We start from the raw sequence: 14,664 nt of genomic DNA, 5'->3' as shown, positions 1-14,664 counted from the left end.
AGAGACAAGGGCGGGGTATAAATCTGCAATTCTTGTTCTTCTTTCTACTGAATCCGAACCTGGGTCCATCAAAGTCAGTACTGTCTACTCAGACTGGCAGCGGATCTCCAGGGTCTCAAGCTGAGGTTTTTCACGCCTATTTGCCTGGACCCTTTTTAATTGGAGATGTTGGAGATTGAACCTGGGAGCTTCTGCTTACCAAGCAGATGCTCTACCGCTGAGCCACCGCCCTACTTTAGAATGGGTTTCAGTTCTCATATATATGAACATATGAAGCTGCCTTCTACTGAATCAGACCCCCCTCGGTCCATCAAAGTCAGTATTGTCCACTCAGACTGGCAGCGGCTCTCCAGGGTCTCAAGCGGAAGTTTTTCTTGCCTACTTGCCTGGACCCTTTTTTGCTGGAGATGCCGAGGATTGAACCTGGGACCTCTTTTTAAAAGACATGGCTGGCTTTGTCCATTTGCTGCGCTTTCCACCCCTCCTCCTTTGTCTCCTTCCATTCCTAGGCTGCCTGAGCATTGGGTTGCCAGCTCCAGGGCAGGAAATTCCCAGATGCTGGAGGTGGAACCTGGAGAGGGCAGGATTTGGGGAGCGGAGAGGGCTTGGCAGGGATGTGACATCAGAGCCCACCCTCTAAAGCAGGGGTGTGAAACATGCGGCCCAGGGGCCAGATCAGGCCCTCGAGCAACTGGCTGTCATCTACCTCCCTCTGTTTCCTTCTGCAGCACAGCTTGCTTTGCAAGGTTTGCTCAATCACACAGGAGCTTCAAGCAAGGCCTCTATTTTCTCCATTGGCTTAGGCTCCTCCCTTGGGGGGGATGGGAGAGCTTGCTTTGCCAGGTACACCAGAGCTACTGAGCCAAGCCTCTCTTCCTTCTGTTGGCTGAGGCTCCTCTCCTTCCTGGTTCCCTGGAAAGGAAGGAAAGAGCCAGAGGTTCCTTTGCACCAGTTCCCTGGATCGCACTGGAGAGATACAAAGAAAGCACCTTTAAGACCAACAAGTGCTAATATTTTAATCATGTTTTATTTTATTTTTATTTTATTTTATTATTCATTGAAATCTGCCTCCATTCCTGAGGACTGGAAGGTAGCAAATGTCACCCCCATCTTTAAAAAAGGTTCCAGAGGAGATCCGGGAAACTACAGGCCAGTCAGTCTGACTTCAATACCGGGAAAGTTGGTAGAAACCATTATCAAGGACAGAATGAGTAGGCACATTGATGAACACGGGTTATTGAGGAAGACTCAGCATGGGTTCTGCAAGGGAAGATCTTGCCTCACTAACCTGTTGCATTTCTTTGAGGGGGTGAACAAACATGTGGACAAAGGAGACCCGATAGATGTTGTTTACCTTGACTTCCAGAAAGCTTTTGATAAAGTTCCTCATCAAAGGCTCCTTAGAAAGCTTGAGAATCATGGAGTAAAAGGACAGGTCCTCTTGTGGATCAAAAACTGGCTGAGCAATAGGAAGCAGAGAGTGAGTATAAATGGGCAGTCTTCGCAGTGGAGGACGGTAAGCAGTGGGGTGCCGCAGGGCTCGGTACTGGGTCCCATGCTTTTTAACTTGTTCATAAATGATTTAGAGTTGGGAGTGAGCAGTGAAGTGGCCAAGTTTGCGGATGACACTAAATTATTCAGGGTGGTGAGAACCAGAGAGGATTGTGAGGAACTCCAAAGGGATCTGTTGAGGCTGGATGAGTGGGCGTCAACGTGGCAGATGCGGTTCAATGTGGCCAAGTGCAAAGTAATGCACATTGGGGCTAAGAATCCCAGCTACAAATACAAGTTGATGGGGTGTGAACTGGCAGAGACTGATCAAGAGAGAGATCTTGGGGTCATGATAGATAACTCACTGAAAGTGTCAAGACAGTGTGCGTTTGCAATAAAAAAGGCCAATGCCATGCTGGGAATTATTAGGAAGGGAATTGAAAACAAATCAGCCAGTATCATAATGCCCCTGTATAAATCGATGGTGCGGTCTCATTTGGAGTACTGTGTGCAGTTCTGGTCGCCGCACCTCAAAAAGGATATTATAGCTTTAGAGAAGGTGCAGAGAAGGGCAACTAGAATGATTAAAGGGCTGGAGCACTTTCCCTATGAAGAAAGGTTGAAACGCTTGGGACTCTTTAGCTTGGAGAAACGTCGACTGCGGGGTGACATGATAGAGGTTTACAAGATAATGCATGGAATGGAGAAAGTAGAGAAAGAAGTACTTTTCTCCCTTTCTCACAATACAAGAACTCGTGGGCATTCGATGAAATTGCTGAGCAGACAGGTTAAGACGGATAAAAGGAAGTACTTCTTCACCCAAAGGGTGATTAACATGTGGAATTCACTGCCACAGGAGGTGGTGGCGGCCACAAGTATAGCCACCTTCAAGAGGGGTTTAGATAAAAATATGGAGCACAGGTCCATCAGTGGCTATTAGCCACAGTGTATGGAGCACAGGTCCATCAGTGGCTATTAGCCACAGTGTATGTGTGTATATAACATTTTTTGCCACTGTGTGACACAGAGTGTTGGACTTGATGGGCCGTTGGCCTGATCCAACATGGCTTCTCTTATGTTCTTATGTTCTTATTTTAAGGTTTTAAAAAATCTTTGTTTGTCTGCGTCCTTTTATAAAGTTTATATCTCTGCTACCTGGCATTACACACACGGCCCAGCCTGACAAGGTCTCATTTATGTCAGATTCGGCCCTCATAACAAATGGGTTCAACACTCCCGCCGAAAGCAGCCATTTCCTCCAGGGGAACTGACCTCGGCCATCTGACGATCGGTAGCAATTCCAGTAGATCCCCAGGCCTCAGCTGGAGGCTGGCAACCCTACAACCCACCATCTCTTCCCTTTTCCCCTCACAGCACATCTCAGCCATGCCTAGGTTGGTTCCATCTCCTCTGAGCCCCACCACCTCTTCTCCCAGCATCTCTCTCTCTCTCTGTAGGCACTCCTTGCTTGTTTCCATCTTCCCTGAGCCCCAGCACCACTTGGTCCAGCAGCTCTGTCTCTGTAGCCGCTCCTGGCTTGGTTACAACTTCCCTGAGCCCCAGAACCTCTTGTCTCAGCATCTGTCTTTCTCTGTAGCCACTCCTAGCTTGGTTCCATCTTCCCTGAGCCCCAGCACCTCTTGGTCCAGCATCTCTGTCTCTGTAGCCACTCCTGGCTTGGGCACAACTTCCCTGAGCCCCAGAACCTCTTGTCCCAGCATCTCACTCTCTCTCACTCACTCTCTGTAGCCACGCCTAGCATGGTTCCCAAATTCCTCTTGGTCCAGCATCTCTTGTCTGTGGCCATTCCTAGCTTGCTTACAGCTTCTCTGAGCCCCTGAACCTCTTTCCCCAGGATCTCGCTTTCTCTCTCTCTGTAGCCCTTTTTAGCTCAGCTCATCTTCCCTGAGCCCCAGCACCTCTTGTCCCAGCATCTCTCTCTCTCTCTGTAACCACTCCTAGCTTGGTTGCAACTTCCTTGAGCCCCGGTACCTCTTTCCCCAATCCCCTCCCCTCTGTAACCATTCCTAGCTTGGTTCCATCTTCCCTGAGCCCCAGCACCACTTGTCTCAGCATCTGTCTTTCTCTGTAGCCACTCCTAGCTTGGTTCCATCTTCCCTGAGCCCCAGCACCACTTGGTCCAGCACCTCCCTCTGTAGCCACTCCTAGCTTGGTTACAACTTCCCTGAGCCCCTGAACCTCTTGTCTCAGCATCTCTCTTTCTCTGTAGCCACTCCTAGCTTGGTTCCATCTTCCCTGAGCCCCAGCACCTCTTGGTCCAGCATCTCCCTCTGTAGTCACTCCTAGCTTGGTTACAACTTCCCTCAGCCCCAGAACCTCTTGGTCCAGCATCTCCCTCTGTAGCCACTCCTAGCTTGGTTACAACTTCCCTCAGCCCCAGAACCTCTTGGTCCAGCATCTCCCTCTGTAGCCACTCCTAGCTTGGTTACAACTTCCCTCAGCCCCAGAACCTCTTGGTCCAGCATCTCCCTCTGTAGCCACTCCTAGCTTGGTTACAACTTCCCTCAGCCCCAGAACCTCTTGTCTCAGCATCTGCCTTTCTCTGTAGCCACTCCTAGCTTGGTTCCATCTTCCCTGAGCCCCAGCACCTCTTGGTCCAGCATCTCTGTCTCTGTAGCCACTCCTAGCTCGGTTGCGACTTCCCTGAGCCCCTGTGCCTCTTTCCCCAGCATCTCTCTCTGTAGCCACTCCTAGCTCGGCTCCATCTTCCCTGAGCCCCAGCACCTCTCTCTTTCTCTGTAGCCACCCCTCGCTCGGCTCCATCTTCCCTGAGCCCCTGTACCTCTCTCTCTTGAGGCCCGGCTCCTCTCGTTCCAGCGTCTCCGTCTCTCTGCGCATTCGTCCATCCATCCTGAGCCCCGGCACCTCTCTTCCCTCGCTCGCTCGCCCGCCTTCCTTCCTTCCCCTCCTCCCAGGCTGCCGGCGCGCCCCTGACGCGCCACCGACGCCTCTCCGCCTCCTTCCCTTCCTCCTCCTCCGCCATCGGCGGCTGCCTGCCTGCCTCCTCGCCCTCTTGCCGCAGCCCCCTTCCTCCCTCCCTCCCTCCCTTCCGTCCACCCTCCCCGGCCTCAGGATGGCCGCCCGCCCCGCTCTGCCCTGCCTGGCCCTCTGGCTGGCCTTGGCTTGCGCCTCGCCGCCGCCCGACGGCGACCCCTTCGCCGCGCAGCTGGGCGACATCTCCGCCTGCCAGGCGCGCTGCGCCCACAGCCTCCAGCCGCCGCCGCCGCCCGGCCCGGCCGCCAAGGTAGGGGGGCGAATCCGCCTGGCCGCTGCGTTGCATGCGCGCTGCATTGGATGCATTGCAGCAACGCCGGCGGCCTGGCGCTTGCAGCCGTCCCAGGAATCCCATTGCATGGCTTGCATTGCATTGCAGCAACGCTGGCGGCCTGGCGCTTGCAGCCGTCCCAGGAATCCCATTGCATTGCAGCAACGCTGGCGGCGTCCCAGGAATCCCATTGCATGGTTTTCATTGCATTGCAGCAACGCCGGCGGCCTGGCCCTTGCAGCCGTCCCAGGAACCCCATTGCATGGGTTGCATTGCATTGCAGCAACGCCGGCGGCCTGGCGCTTGTAGCCGTCCCAGGAACCCCATTGCATGGGTTGCATTGCATTGCAGCAACGCCGGCGGCCTGGCGCTTGCAGCCGTCCCAGGAACCCCGTTGCATTGGATGCATCGCATTGCAGCAACGCCAGCGGCCCGGCGCTTGCAGCCGTCCCAGAAATCCCTATTGCATTGCATGCATTGCAGCAACGCCGGCGGCCTGGCGCTTGCAGCCGTCCCAGCATTGCATTGCAAACGTGGAGCCGTCTAAGGTTGCAACGCGTGCTGTGTCTTTCGTGTTGGGGGAAGGGGGGGTCGGTGTCTTGTTTTTCTTCTCGCCTCCTCTCCGCCGGCAGTAGGGACCGCGAAGCACAAGGCGTCCATCTTCGCAAGTGTGTGTGTGTGTTGGGGGGATGGGGGAGGTTCCCATTTTGTGCACGGCCCTTTTCGGCGACGCGGGCTGCTGCAGCCTTGCCTGGGGAAAAGCAGGATTTCGGATCCCCGCTCCGTCCGCGACGCTGCAGTTATGCCAAGCTCAGTGCGGGTCTTCTTCGCCTCCGGCTTTGGGCAGGGGCTGCCCGCTTCTCCTGCCTCCCCGCGAATCCCAGCGTGGAAAGCCGCCTGCTTGCACAAACGCGCGTGGAAGCACGATCGGTGTTTGTGAGCGCGCAGGAGCGTGCAAAAAAGGCTGCAGCTGTGTGCCTTTCCCCCTTGTCGCGGACAGAACTCTTTATTATTATTTTGAAGCATCAGGATTTATCCCCTGCGGCAAAGCGGGAGAAATTCAGCTCTGAAAGCCCAACCTGGGGCGAAGGGCGTGTTGTCTGTGCCGGGCTTTTTGTGCACCCAGAGGGGTGTGCGGTTGGATGTGTTTCTTTTAGAACCGGGGTGGCCATACTGTGGCTCTTTCACACATATTTTGTGGCTCTTGAAGCCCCCACAGCTCAGTCGGCTGGCTTGTAGAAGGCATTTCTCTCTTTAAATCACTATATTTAAAGTTAAAGTTGCTTTCCTTTTTCTTCTCCCTCCCCATCTATTTTCTTCCCTTCCTTCCTGTCTTGCACCTCTCAGGCATCTGACATTCATGTCTTGTGGCTCTCAGGTCTCTGACATTTGTTCTGTGTGGCTCTTGCATTAAGCAAGTGCAGCCACCCCTGTTTTAGAATAAAAACACGCAGGGCCTTTTTTGTAGTTGCCCTTCTAGTTGCCCTTTTCTGGACTTTCTCCAATGCTATAATATCCTTTTTGAGGTGCGGCGACCAGAAATGCACACGGTGCGGTCTCATTTGGAGTACTGAGTGCAGTTCTGGTCGCCGCACCTCAAAAAGGATATTATAGCATTGGAGAAAGTCCAGAAAAGGGCAACTAGAATGATTAAAGGGCTGGAGCACTTTCCCTATGAAGAAAGGTTGAAACGCTTGGGACTGTTAGCTTGGAGAGGCGTCGACTGCGGGGTGACATGATAGAGGTTTACAAGATAATGCATGGGATGGAGAAAGTAGAGAAAGAAGTACTTTTCTCCCTTTCTCACAATACAAGAACTCGTGGGCATTCGATGAAATTGCTGAGCAGACAGGTTAAAACGGATAAAAGGAAGTACTTCTTCACCCAAAGCGTGATTAACATGTGGAATTCACTGCCATAGGAGGTGGTGGCAGCCACAAGTATAGCCACCTTCAAGAGGGGCTTAGATAAAAATATGGAACACAGGTCCATCAGTGGCTATTAGCCACAGTGTGTGTGTGTATATAAAATGTTTTGCCACTGTGTGACACAGAGTGTTGGGCTGGATGGGCCGTTGGCCTGATCCAACATGGCTTCTCTTATGTTCTTATGTAGCAGGAACTCCTTTGCATATTAGGCCACACACCCCTGATGCAGCCAGTCCTCCTGGAGCTTGCAGTAGGCCCTGTACGAAGAGCCCTATAAGCTCTTGGAGGATTGGCTACATCAGGGGTGTTGATGTGGAATCATTTTTCCACGTATACCCACTGCGTGCTCCAGTGGTCCTATCGGTCATAAATCGGATTCCTCTTCAGGAACAAGCTTGGTTAAAGATCTTTTTAAAAAGATTAAGTTGATAGTGTTTAGAGATCTCTAACAAAGATTGAGAACAAAGCAGGAGTCAAGTGGCACCTTTAAGACCAACCAATTTTTCTTTAGACAGTCAGCTTTCGTGTGCTCTTAAGCACGCTTCATCAGACGAGGAATCCAGCACAGTGAGCAAAGTCATACATAGCTGAGCAGAGCTGTACATAGCTGGTAGGCAGTGGCCCAGAATGCAACATGGTACAGATTTAAGAACCAATGACGGTGAAGTAAAATTATCTATTAGGCAGTGGTTTAGAATATAAAATGGTACAATGACAGAACAGTAAAATTAACCAATTGAGCAAACCTTTGATCTGAGTAGAATGAGCATGCAAAAGCAACAAAACAGTAGTATGTCAGAATGTGGGATTGTCTGTCAATGACAATGGGGGATGGGTTCAATATATGTAATGGGATAAGCAACCAAAGTCCCTGCTAAAGCTAAAAGAGAAATACATTGGATAGTGATGTTCTTGTCCACCTAATTTACTTTTTAACATGTAAACATAATTCAAGTTTGCCATGGCTAAAAGGAATACAATAAAATATGGTGAAAATGTGTAAAGTATGTGTAATGAGATATACAGCCAATATCCCTATTTTGAGCATGTCAGTACAAATAATTATACTGATACACAATTCTAAAAGAGAAACGCATTGCAATATTGTGGATGTACAGCTGTACTCACTGAGAGTGGGTTTAGCATCTGTAATGAGATAAAAAACCAATATCCCTGTTCAGTCCTGGGGAGGCGTTTGTTCCAAGTTTCATAACAATTTGTAATTCAGCAATTTCTCTCTCCGTTCTGTTCTTGAAACTCCTTTGCAGTAAAACAGCTACCTTGAGGTCACCCATTGAATGCTTTGGAAGGTTAAAGTGTTCTCCCAGAGATTTCTCAGTTCTGTGATTCCTAATGTCAGAATTGTGTCCATTTATCCTTTGGCCTAGGGTTTGTCCTGTTTGATTGAGAATATAGAATCGTAGCTGCTACGCTTGAGCACATTTAGAAATCTGGCAGGCAGTGCCGACCCTTCCAGTAGGCAAACTAGGCGGTTGCCTAGGGCGCTGAGAGGTGGGGGGCGGTAAATTGGGCTCCCCCCCCCCCGGTGCCCTAGGCAAACGCTTAGCTTGCCTCCCTCCCCACTGCTGCTGTCGCTAGCCCCCTCCGGGCCGCTGCCGCCCGCCCCCACCACCCCCGGCGTGGTGTCCCGCCCCCCCCCCAGACACTCCGCTTGCCTTGCTCCCTTCCCCCTGCTCGCCGGCTAAAAGTAAGCTTGAGCTGGCTACCTGAACCCAGCTTCCGCCAGGATTGAACTCAGGTCGTGACAAAAGTTTTAACAAAAGACAAAAGCTTTTAGCAGTGGTGGGCAGGCGAGCGGAACGCTGTGGGGGGGGCAGGGGGGACACCATGCAGGGGAGGGGGCGTGGAGCTGCAGGGGAGGCTGGGGGGGCGCTTTGGGGGGGGCACCAGGCAGCAAGTCTGCCTAGGACGCCCCAGGAGCGGGCCCTGCTTACAGGTATTAAACTGTATGGGATTTGCTCTCTAAAGAAATAGAGTGTGCCAGCCTAGCTACTAAAACTGGAAATTATTTTAAGATTGTAAGATTATTGTAAGATTGTATAAGGGTTCTAAGTATAAGAGCATAATGTGTGAGTTTGCTGTCTGTTTTGCTTTTTATATATCGCCTAAGCGCGGTATCTTGAGAGAACACCGGAGAAAAATAAAGCTTATCTGTTGTTTATGGGAAAGTCTTTGTGTCCCATGCACTAGATCAGAGGTGGACAGACTGTGACTCAGAAGCGTTGTGTGGCTCTTGAAGCCCTCACTGCCCTGTTGGCCAGCTTGAATGCATTTAAAATTGCTTCATTTCCACCTCTCTCTCCCTCCTCCCTCCCCCATCTATTTCCCTCCCTCCCTCGTGGCTCTTAAACGTCTGATGTTCATGTCTAGTGGCTCTCAAACATCTGATGCTTATTCTGCGTGGATCATACATTAAGCAAGTTTAGCCACCCTTGCACTAGATTCTGTGAGAAGCAGGATGGTTTGGGGGTTATATGGTAAGAGTATGGTAGTAAATAATGGAGAAGGGTCAGAGTAGTAACCTGCCAAGTGGCCAGCCATCTCTAAGAAATGGCCGGGGCTTGACACAGACCTCCAGAAGGCCTCCCACTGTTGCCCCCCCCCCAAGCACCAAGAATACAGAGCATCACTTGCCCCAGACAGAGAGTTCCATCTAGACCCTGTGGCTAATAGCCACTGATGGACTTTAGTTCCAGTCCCCTCTTGAAGCTGCTTGGAGTCACCACCACAGCTTGTGGCAGTGAATACCATGTGTTAATGACTCTTTGGGGGAAGTCAGGCTCCTTATTATCCGTCCTAAACCTACTGCTCTTTAATCTCATCAAATGCCCACTTGTTTCTGTACTGTGAAAAAGGGAGAAAAGTACTTCTTTCTCTATCTTCTCTATCCCATGGATGACTTTGTAAAACACTGTCACGTTGCCCCTCATAATAAAATCACAAATTCAAAACCTGATAGCTAAGAACAGAAGAGAAGCCACGTTGGATCAGGCCAATGGTCCCTCCAGTCCAACACTCTGTGTCACAGAAGAACATAAGAGAAGCCCTGTTGGATCAGGCCAGTGGCCCCTCCAGTCCAACACTCTGTGTCACAGAAGAACATAAGAGAAGCCCTGTTGGATCAGGCCAGTGGCCCCTCCAGTCCAACACTCTGTGTCACATAAGAACATAAGAGAAGCCATGTTGGATCAGGCCAGTGGCCCCTCCAGTCCAACACTCTGTGTCACAGAAGAACATAAGAGAAGCCCTGTTGGATCAGGCCAGTGGCCCCTCCAGTCCAACACTCTGTGTCACATAAGAACATAAGAGAAGCCCTGTTGGATCAGGCCAGTGGCCCCTCCAGTCCAACACTCTGTGTCACAGAAGAACATAAGAGAAGCCCTGTTGGATCAGGCCAGTGGCCCACCCAGTCCAACACTCTGTGTCACATAAGAACATAAGAGAAGCCCTGTTGGATCAGGCCAATGGCCCATCCAGTCCAACACTCTGTGTCACAGAAGAACATAAGAGAAGCCCTGTTGGATCAGGCCAGTGGCCCATCCAGTCCAACACTCTGTGTCACAGAAGAACATAAGAGAAGCCCTGTTGGATCAGGCCAGTGGCCCACCCAGTCCAACACTCTGTGTCACATAAGAACATAAGAGAAGCCCTGTTGGATCAGGCCAGTGGCCCATCCAGTCCAACACTCTGTGTCACAGAAGAACATAAGAGAAGCCCTGTTGGATCAGGCCAGTGGCCCATCCAGTCCAACACTCTGTGTCACAGAAGAACATAAGAGAAGCCCTGTTGGATCAGGCCAGTGGCCCATCCAGTCCAACACTCTGTGTCACAGAAGAACATAAGAGAAGCCCTGTTGGATCAGGCCAGTGGCCCACCCAGTCCAACACTCTGTGTCACATAAGAACATAAGAGAAGCCCTGTTGGATCAGGCCAATGGCCCATCCAGTCCAACACTCTGTGTCACATAAGAACGCAAGAGAAGCCCTGTTGGATCAGGCCAGTGGCCCACCCAGTCCAACACTCTGTGTCACAGAAGAACATAAGAGAAGCCCTGTTGGATCAGGCCAGTGGCCCATCCAGTCCAACACTCTGTGTCACAGAAGAACATAAGAGAAGCCCTGTTGGATCAGGCCAGTGGCCCATCCAGTCCAACACTCTGTGTCACAGAAGAACATAAGAGAAGCCCTGTTGGATCAGGCCAGTGGCCCACCCAGTCTAACACTCTGTGTCACATAAGAACATAAGAGAAGCCCTGTTGGATCAGGCCAATGGCCCATCCAGTCCAACACTCTGTGTCACATAAGAATGCAAGAGAAGCCCTGTTGGATCAGGCCAGTGGCCCACCCAGTCCAACACTCTGTGTCACATAAGAACATAAGAGAAGCCATGTTGGATCAGGCCAATGGCCCATCTAGTCCAACACTCTGTGTCACACAGTGGCCAAAAAACCCAGGTGCAATCAGGAGGTCCATCAGTGTGGCCAGGACAGCAGAAGCCCTCCCACTGTGCCCCCCCAAGCACCAAGAATACAGAGCTTCACTGCCCCTGACATAAGAACATAAGAGAAGCCATGTTGGATCAGACCAGTGGCCCATCCAGTCCAACACTGTATCACACAATGGCCAAAAAACCAGGTGCCATCAGGAGGTCCATCAGTGGGGCCAGGACACTAGAAGCACTAGAAGCCCCTCCCAAGCACCAAGAATACAGAGCATCATTGCCCCAGACAGAGAGTTCTAACAATACGCTGTGGCTAATAGCCACTGATGGACCTCTGCTCCAGATGTTTATCTTTTCCTCTCTTGAAGCTGGCTATGCTTGCATCCGCCACCACCTCCTGTGGCAGTGAATTCCATGTGTGAATCACCCTTTGGGTGAAGAAGGACTTCCTTTTATCTGTCCTAACCCGACTGCTCTAACCCTATCGAAGGCTACTGAAGAACCTTCATCGGAAGAGCCCTGTTGGATCAGACCAAACATTTCTCTGGCTCTGCGTCCTCAGTTCGAGGTCTCCAGGAAGCCTGCAAACAGAGTGTGGGGGCTCTTGTCATTTTAGGCCCCTTTGTCCTCAGCGTCTGGAATACTGCCCTTGTACATGGAGGTTCTGTTGTGTCAGCACCGTCGATGGTACCCTTGAAGAATCAGAGCCTGGCTTTTTGTTGGCCAGCCGGATGGAAGCTTTGCAGGCAGGCCTGGATTATTATTATTATTATTATTATTATTATCATCATCATCATCATCATCATCATCATCATCATCATCATCATCAAAGATTTCAGGTTTTCACGGCTGGTAACATCATTAGGGTTTGTAGAATCTTTCGGGCTCAAGTGCCGTGTTCTACTGGAGAAAGTTTTCTAACACAGAACAATGGTCACATTCAACAGCCAGTTTCCTTATCACTACCCTTCCAGGAATCCCCACCAAACAATGGGCACATCCACAAACCAATTGCCCTCTCACCACACCCCCTCCAGCCTAGAAATAGCAGCTCTCCAGCAGGCCTGGCCCCACTCAACGCACAGCAGCCAAGAAGGTCAGAGCGCCTGCTCCGGCTGCAACGCCGCTGAGGATGTTCTCCGCAGCTGAGAACGAAACGTCTGGAAGGAAAACTTTCTCCAGTAGAATACGGCACTTGAGCCCGAAAGATTCTACAAACCCTAATTTATTATTATTGTTTGTTTATTTATATTCCACCCACTCCCCCATTGGGGGCTCAGGGCGGAGTACAGCAAATAGGAATAAAATCCCACTAAAATCATAATAAAAACCAGTTGCAACATTCCTCAAAGCGCAGCAAGATGACATGACAGCAAGGTGGTATAGCACAAAACAGTGCCGCAGAGCAGCAGGGGAGAGGCCAACCAATCGATCAATAGACGCCCACCGCCTCATCCAAAGACCTGGCGGAACAGCTCCGTTTTGCAAGCCCTACGAAAGGCCAGCAAGCCAGGTGGGGCCTGGATCTCCGTAGGGAGCTGATTCCACCAGGCCGGGGCCAGAACCGAGAAAGTCTTGACTCTGGTAGAGGCAAGACGGGCATCTCTTGGGCCGGGGACTATCAGAAGATCCTGGGAGGCCGAACGAAGTGACCTCCGGGGCGTATATGGGAGGAGACGGGTTAATAAATAGGCCAAGTAGGCACCAGCCTATGGGCCCCCAAGCCTTTAGGGACCACGGGCCAGTTTTTTCTGCCGGTTCCCCCCCCCCCCCCTGTTTGCAGCCCTCCCAGCCTGCACACGCAGCCAGCGACTGAGCCGTTCTTTGCCCAATTTGCCTGGGGCTGCATTGCCAAGTTTGCCCCTCTCTCGGCCTCTCCGCCGCAACTCTGTCAAAGGGGCTTTTGAGAAGATGCCTCCAAGGCTGCAGCGGGGGCTAGGGGCAGCGGGGTGGATGCTCCAGCATCCCCCCCCCCCAAGATTTCATCTCCCCCCCCCCCCCCCCAAGATTTCATCTGCCTAGGAGCCTCCACAGAGTTTTATCCGGCACTCTTTGTGTGCAACTGAAATCACTTTGTTCTCTCTCTCTTTCTCTTCCTCTCTTGGAGGGCTGGATGGATCCCCCCGGGGGGGGAAAAACCCTTAGAAGGAGATGGCGGGTCTGATCCTTCCACCCACCAGCAGTCTGTTGTTTGTCCTGGGGGATGGTAAAGAAATGTAAAAATGCAACCTTCCTTCGGAGACTGATCTCCTCCTCCTTCCTTCTCTGCCTGTGGCATCAGGAAGAGGTGGCTGTGCCTCCCAGCCCCCCCCCCTTTGCATCTTCCCCATTGGAGCTAACCAGACTGCTCTTCCCACCAGCTTTTCGGCTGGATCTCCAGTTAAAGCAGGGGTGTCAAACATGTGGCCTGGGGGCCGAATCAGGCCCCGCGAGCAATTGGCTCTTGTCTGCGTCCATCTCCCTCTCTTGCTTCCTTCTGCATCTCAACTTGCCTTGCAAGGCTTGCTCAATCGCACAAGAGCTACAGAGCAAAGCCTCTGTTTTCTCCATTGGCTGAGGCTCCTCCTGGTCCCTTGGGGACGGAGGGAAAGGGCCACAGCTTCCTTTGCCCAGTTCCCTGGATCCCATGGGAGAGATACAAGGAAAGCGCCTTTAAGACCAACGAATGCTAATGTTTTAAGCATGTTTTATTTTAAGGGGTCTTTTAAAAAAAAAATCTTTAGTCGTTTTTGTCTGTGTCCTTTAAAAAGTTTATATCTCTGCTACCTAATCTTAAATAAGTACATACACAGGCCAACTAGGTCTAATTTATGTCAGATCCGGCCCTCATAACAAATGAGTGAATGAGTTATCGCTTGGCTGGTTACCTATGGTGAGTGGAGGATTGTCTCCAGGTGAGCAGAGACATAAAAAAGATTGCTTTTCTGCTACAGACTAACATGCAGATAGCAGCCCTGTGGTGCAGAGTGGTAAAGCTGCAGTACTGCAGTCTGAGCTCTCTGCTCACGACCTGAGTTCGATCCTGGCAGAAGCTGGGTTCAGGTAGCTGGTAGCAGCCTTCCATCCTTCCGAGGTTGGTGAAATGAGTCCCCAGCTTGCTGGGAGAGAAGTGTAGATGACTGGGGAAGGCAATGGCAAACCACCCTGTAAAAAGTCTTCCGTGAAAACGTCATGATGCAACGTCACCCCAGAGTCGGAAACGACTGGTGCTTGCACAGGGGCCACCTTTACCATTTTTTTAACATGCAAGTAACTGTTCTGTTGTGTGCTAGACTCTTTTGTAGGTTTCATCCCAAAGCGGTGTTAGTATCCCAACTGATTCTAAAGTCCTTTACTGGGCCATTGGCTTAGCCCTAAGAATAAGCTCATTTTTGTTTTATTAAGCACTATTTTGGAATTGCGAGACTGTTAAATTGGAGGCGAGAGAAGGGCTCTTTTCCTGCCCATACTTGGTAACGGACTTTGTAAGAAAACTGTTGGCACAGATTCGACACTAAT

The 14,664-nt window shown here is 51.1% G+C and overlaps 1 protein-coding gene across 1 annotated transcript in view; it reads left to right on the top strand.

Annotated features, from left to right (window-relative positions):
* The first annotated feature begins 4,585 nt into the window (after positions 1 to 4,585).
* TMEM59L (transmembrane protein 59 like) overlaps positions 4,586 to 14,664 on the top strand; it is a 37,787-nt gene continuing 27,708 nt past the window's right edge. Inside the window, exon 1 of the mRNA XM_060233439.1 lies at positions 4,586 to 4,756. Coding sequence (XP_060089422.1) covers positions 4,586 to 4,756 — 171 coding nt within the window. The remainder of the gene's footprint in view (positions 4,757 to 14,664) is intronic.

Source organism: Heteronotia binoei, chromosome 2, assembly GCF_032191835.1.
Source record: "Heteronotia binoei isolate CCM8104 ecotype False Entrance Well chromosome 2, APGP_CSIRO_Hbin_v1, whole genome shotgun sequence".
Classification (NCBI taxonomy): domain Eukaryota; kingdom Metazoa; phylum Chordata; class Lepidosauria; order Squamata; family Gekkonidae; genus Heteronotia; species Heteronotia binoei.
The sequence above is the reverse complement of the archived record's forward strand: the minus strand, read 5'-3'. Positions and strand labels throughout refer to the sequence as shown.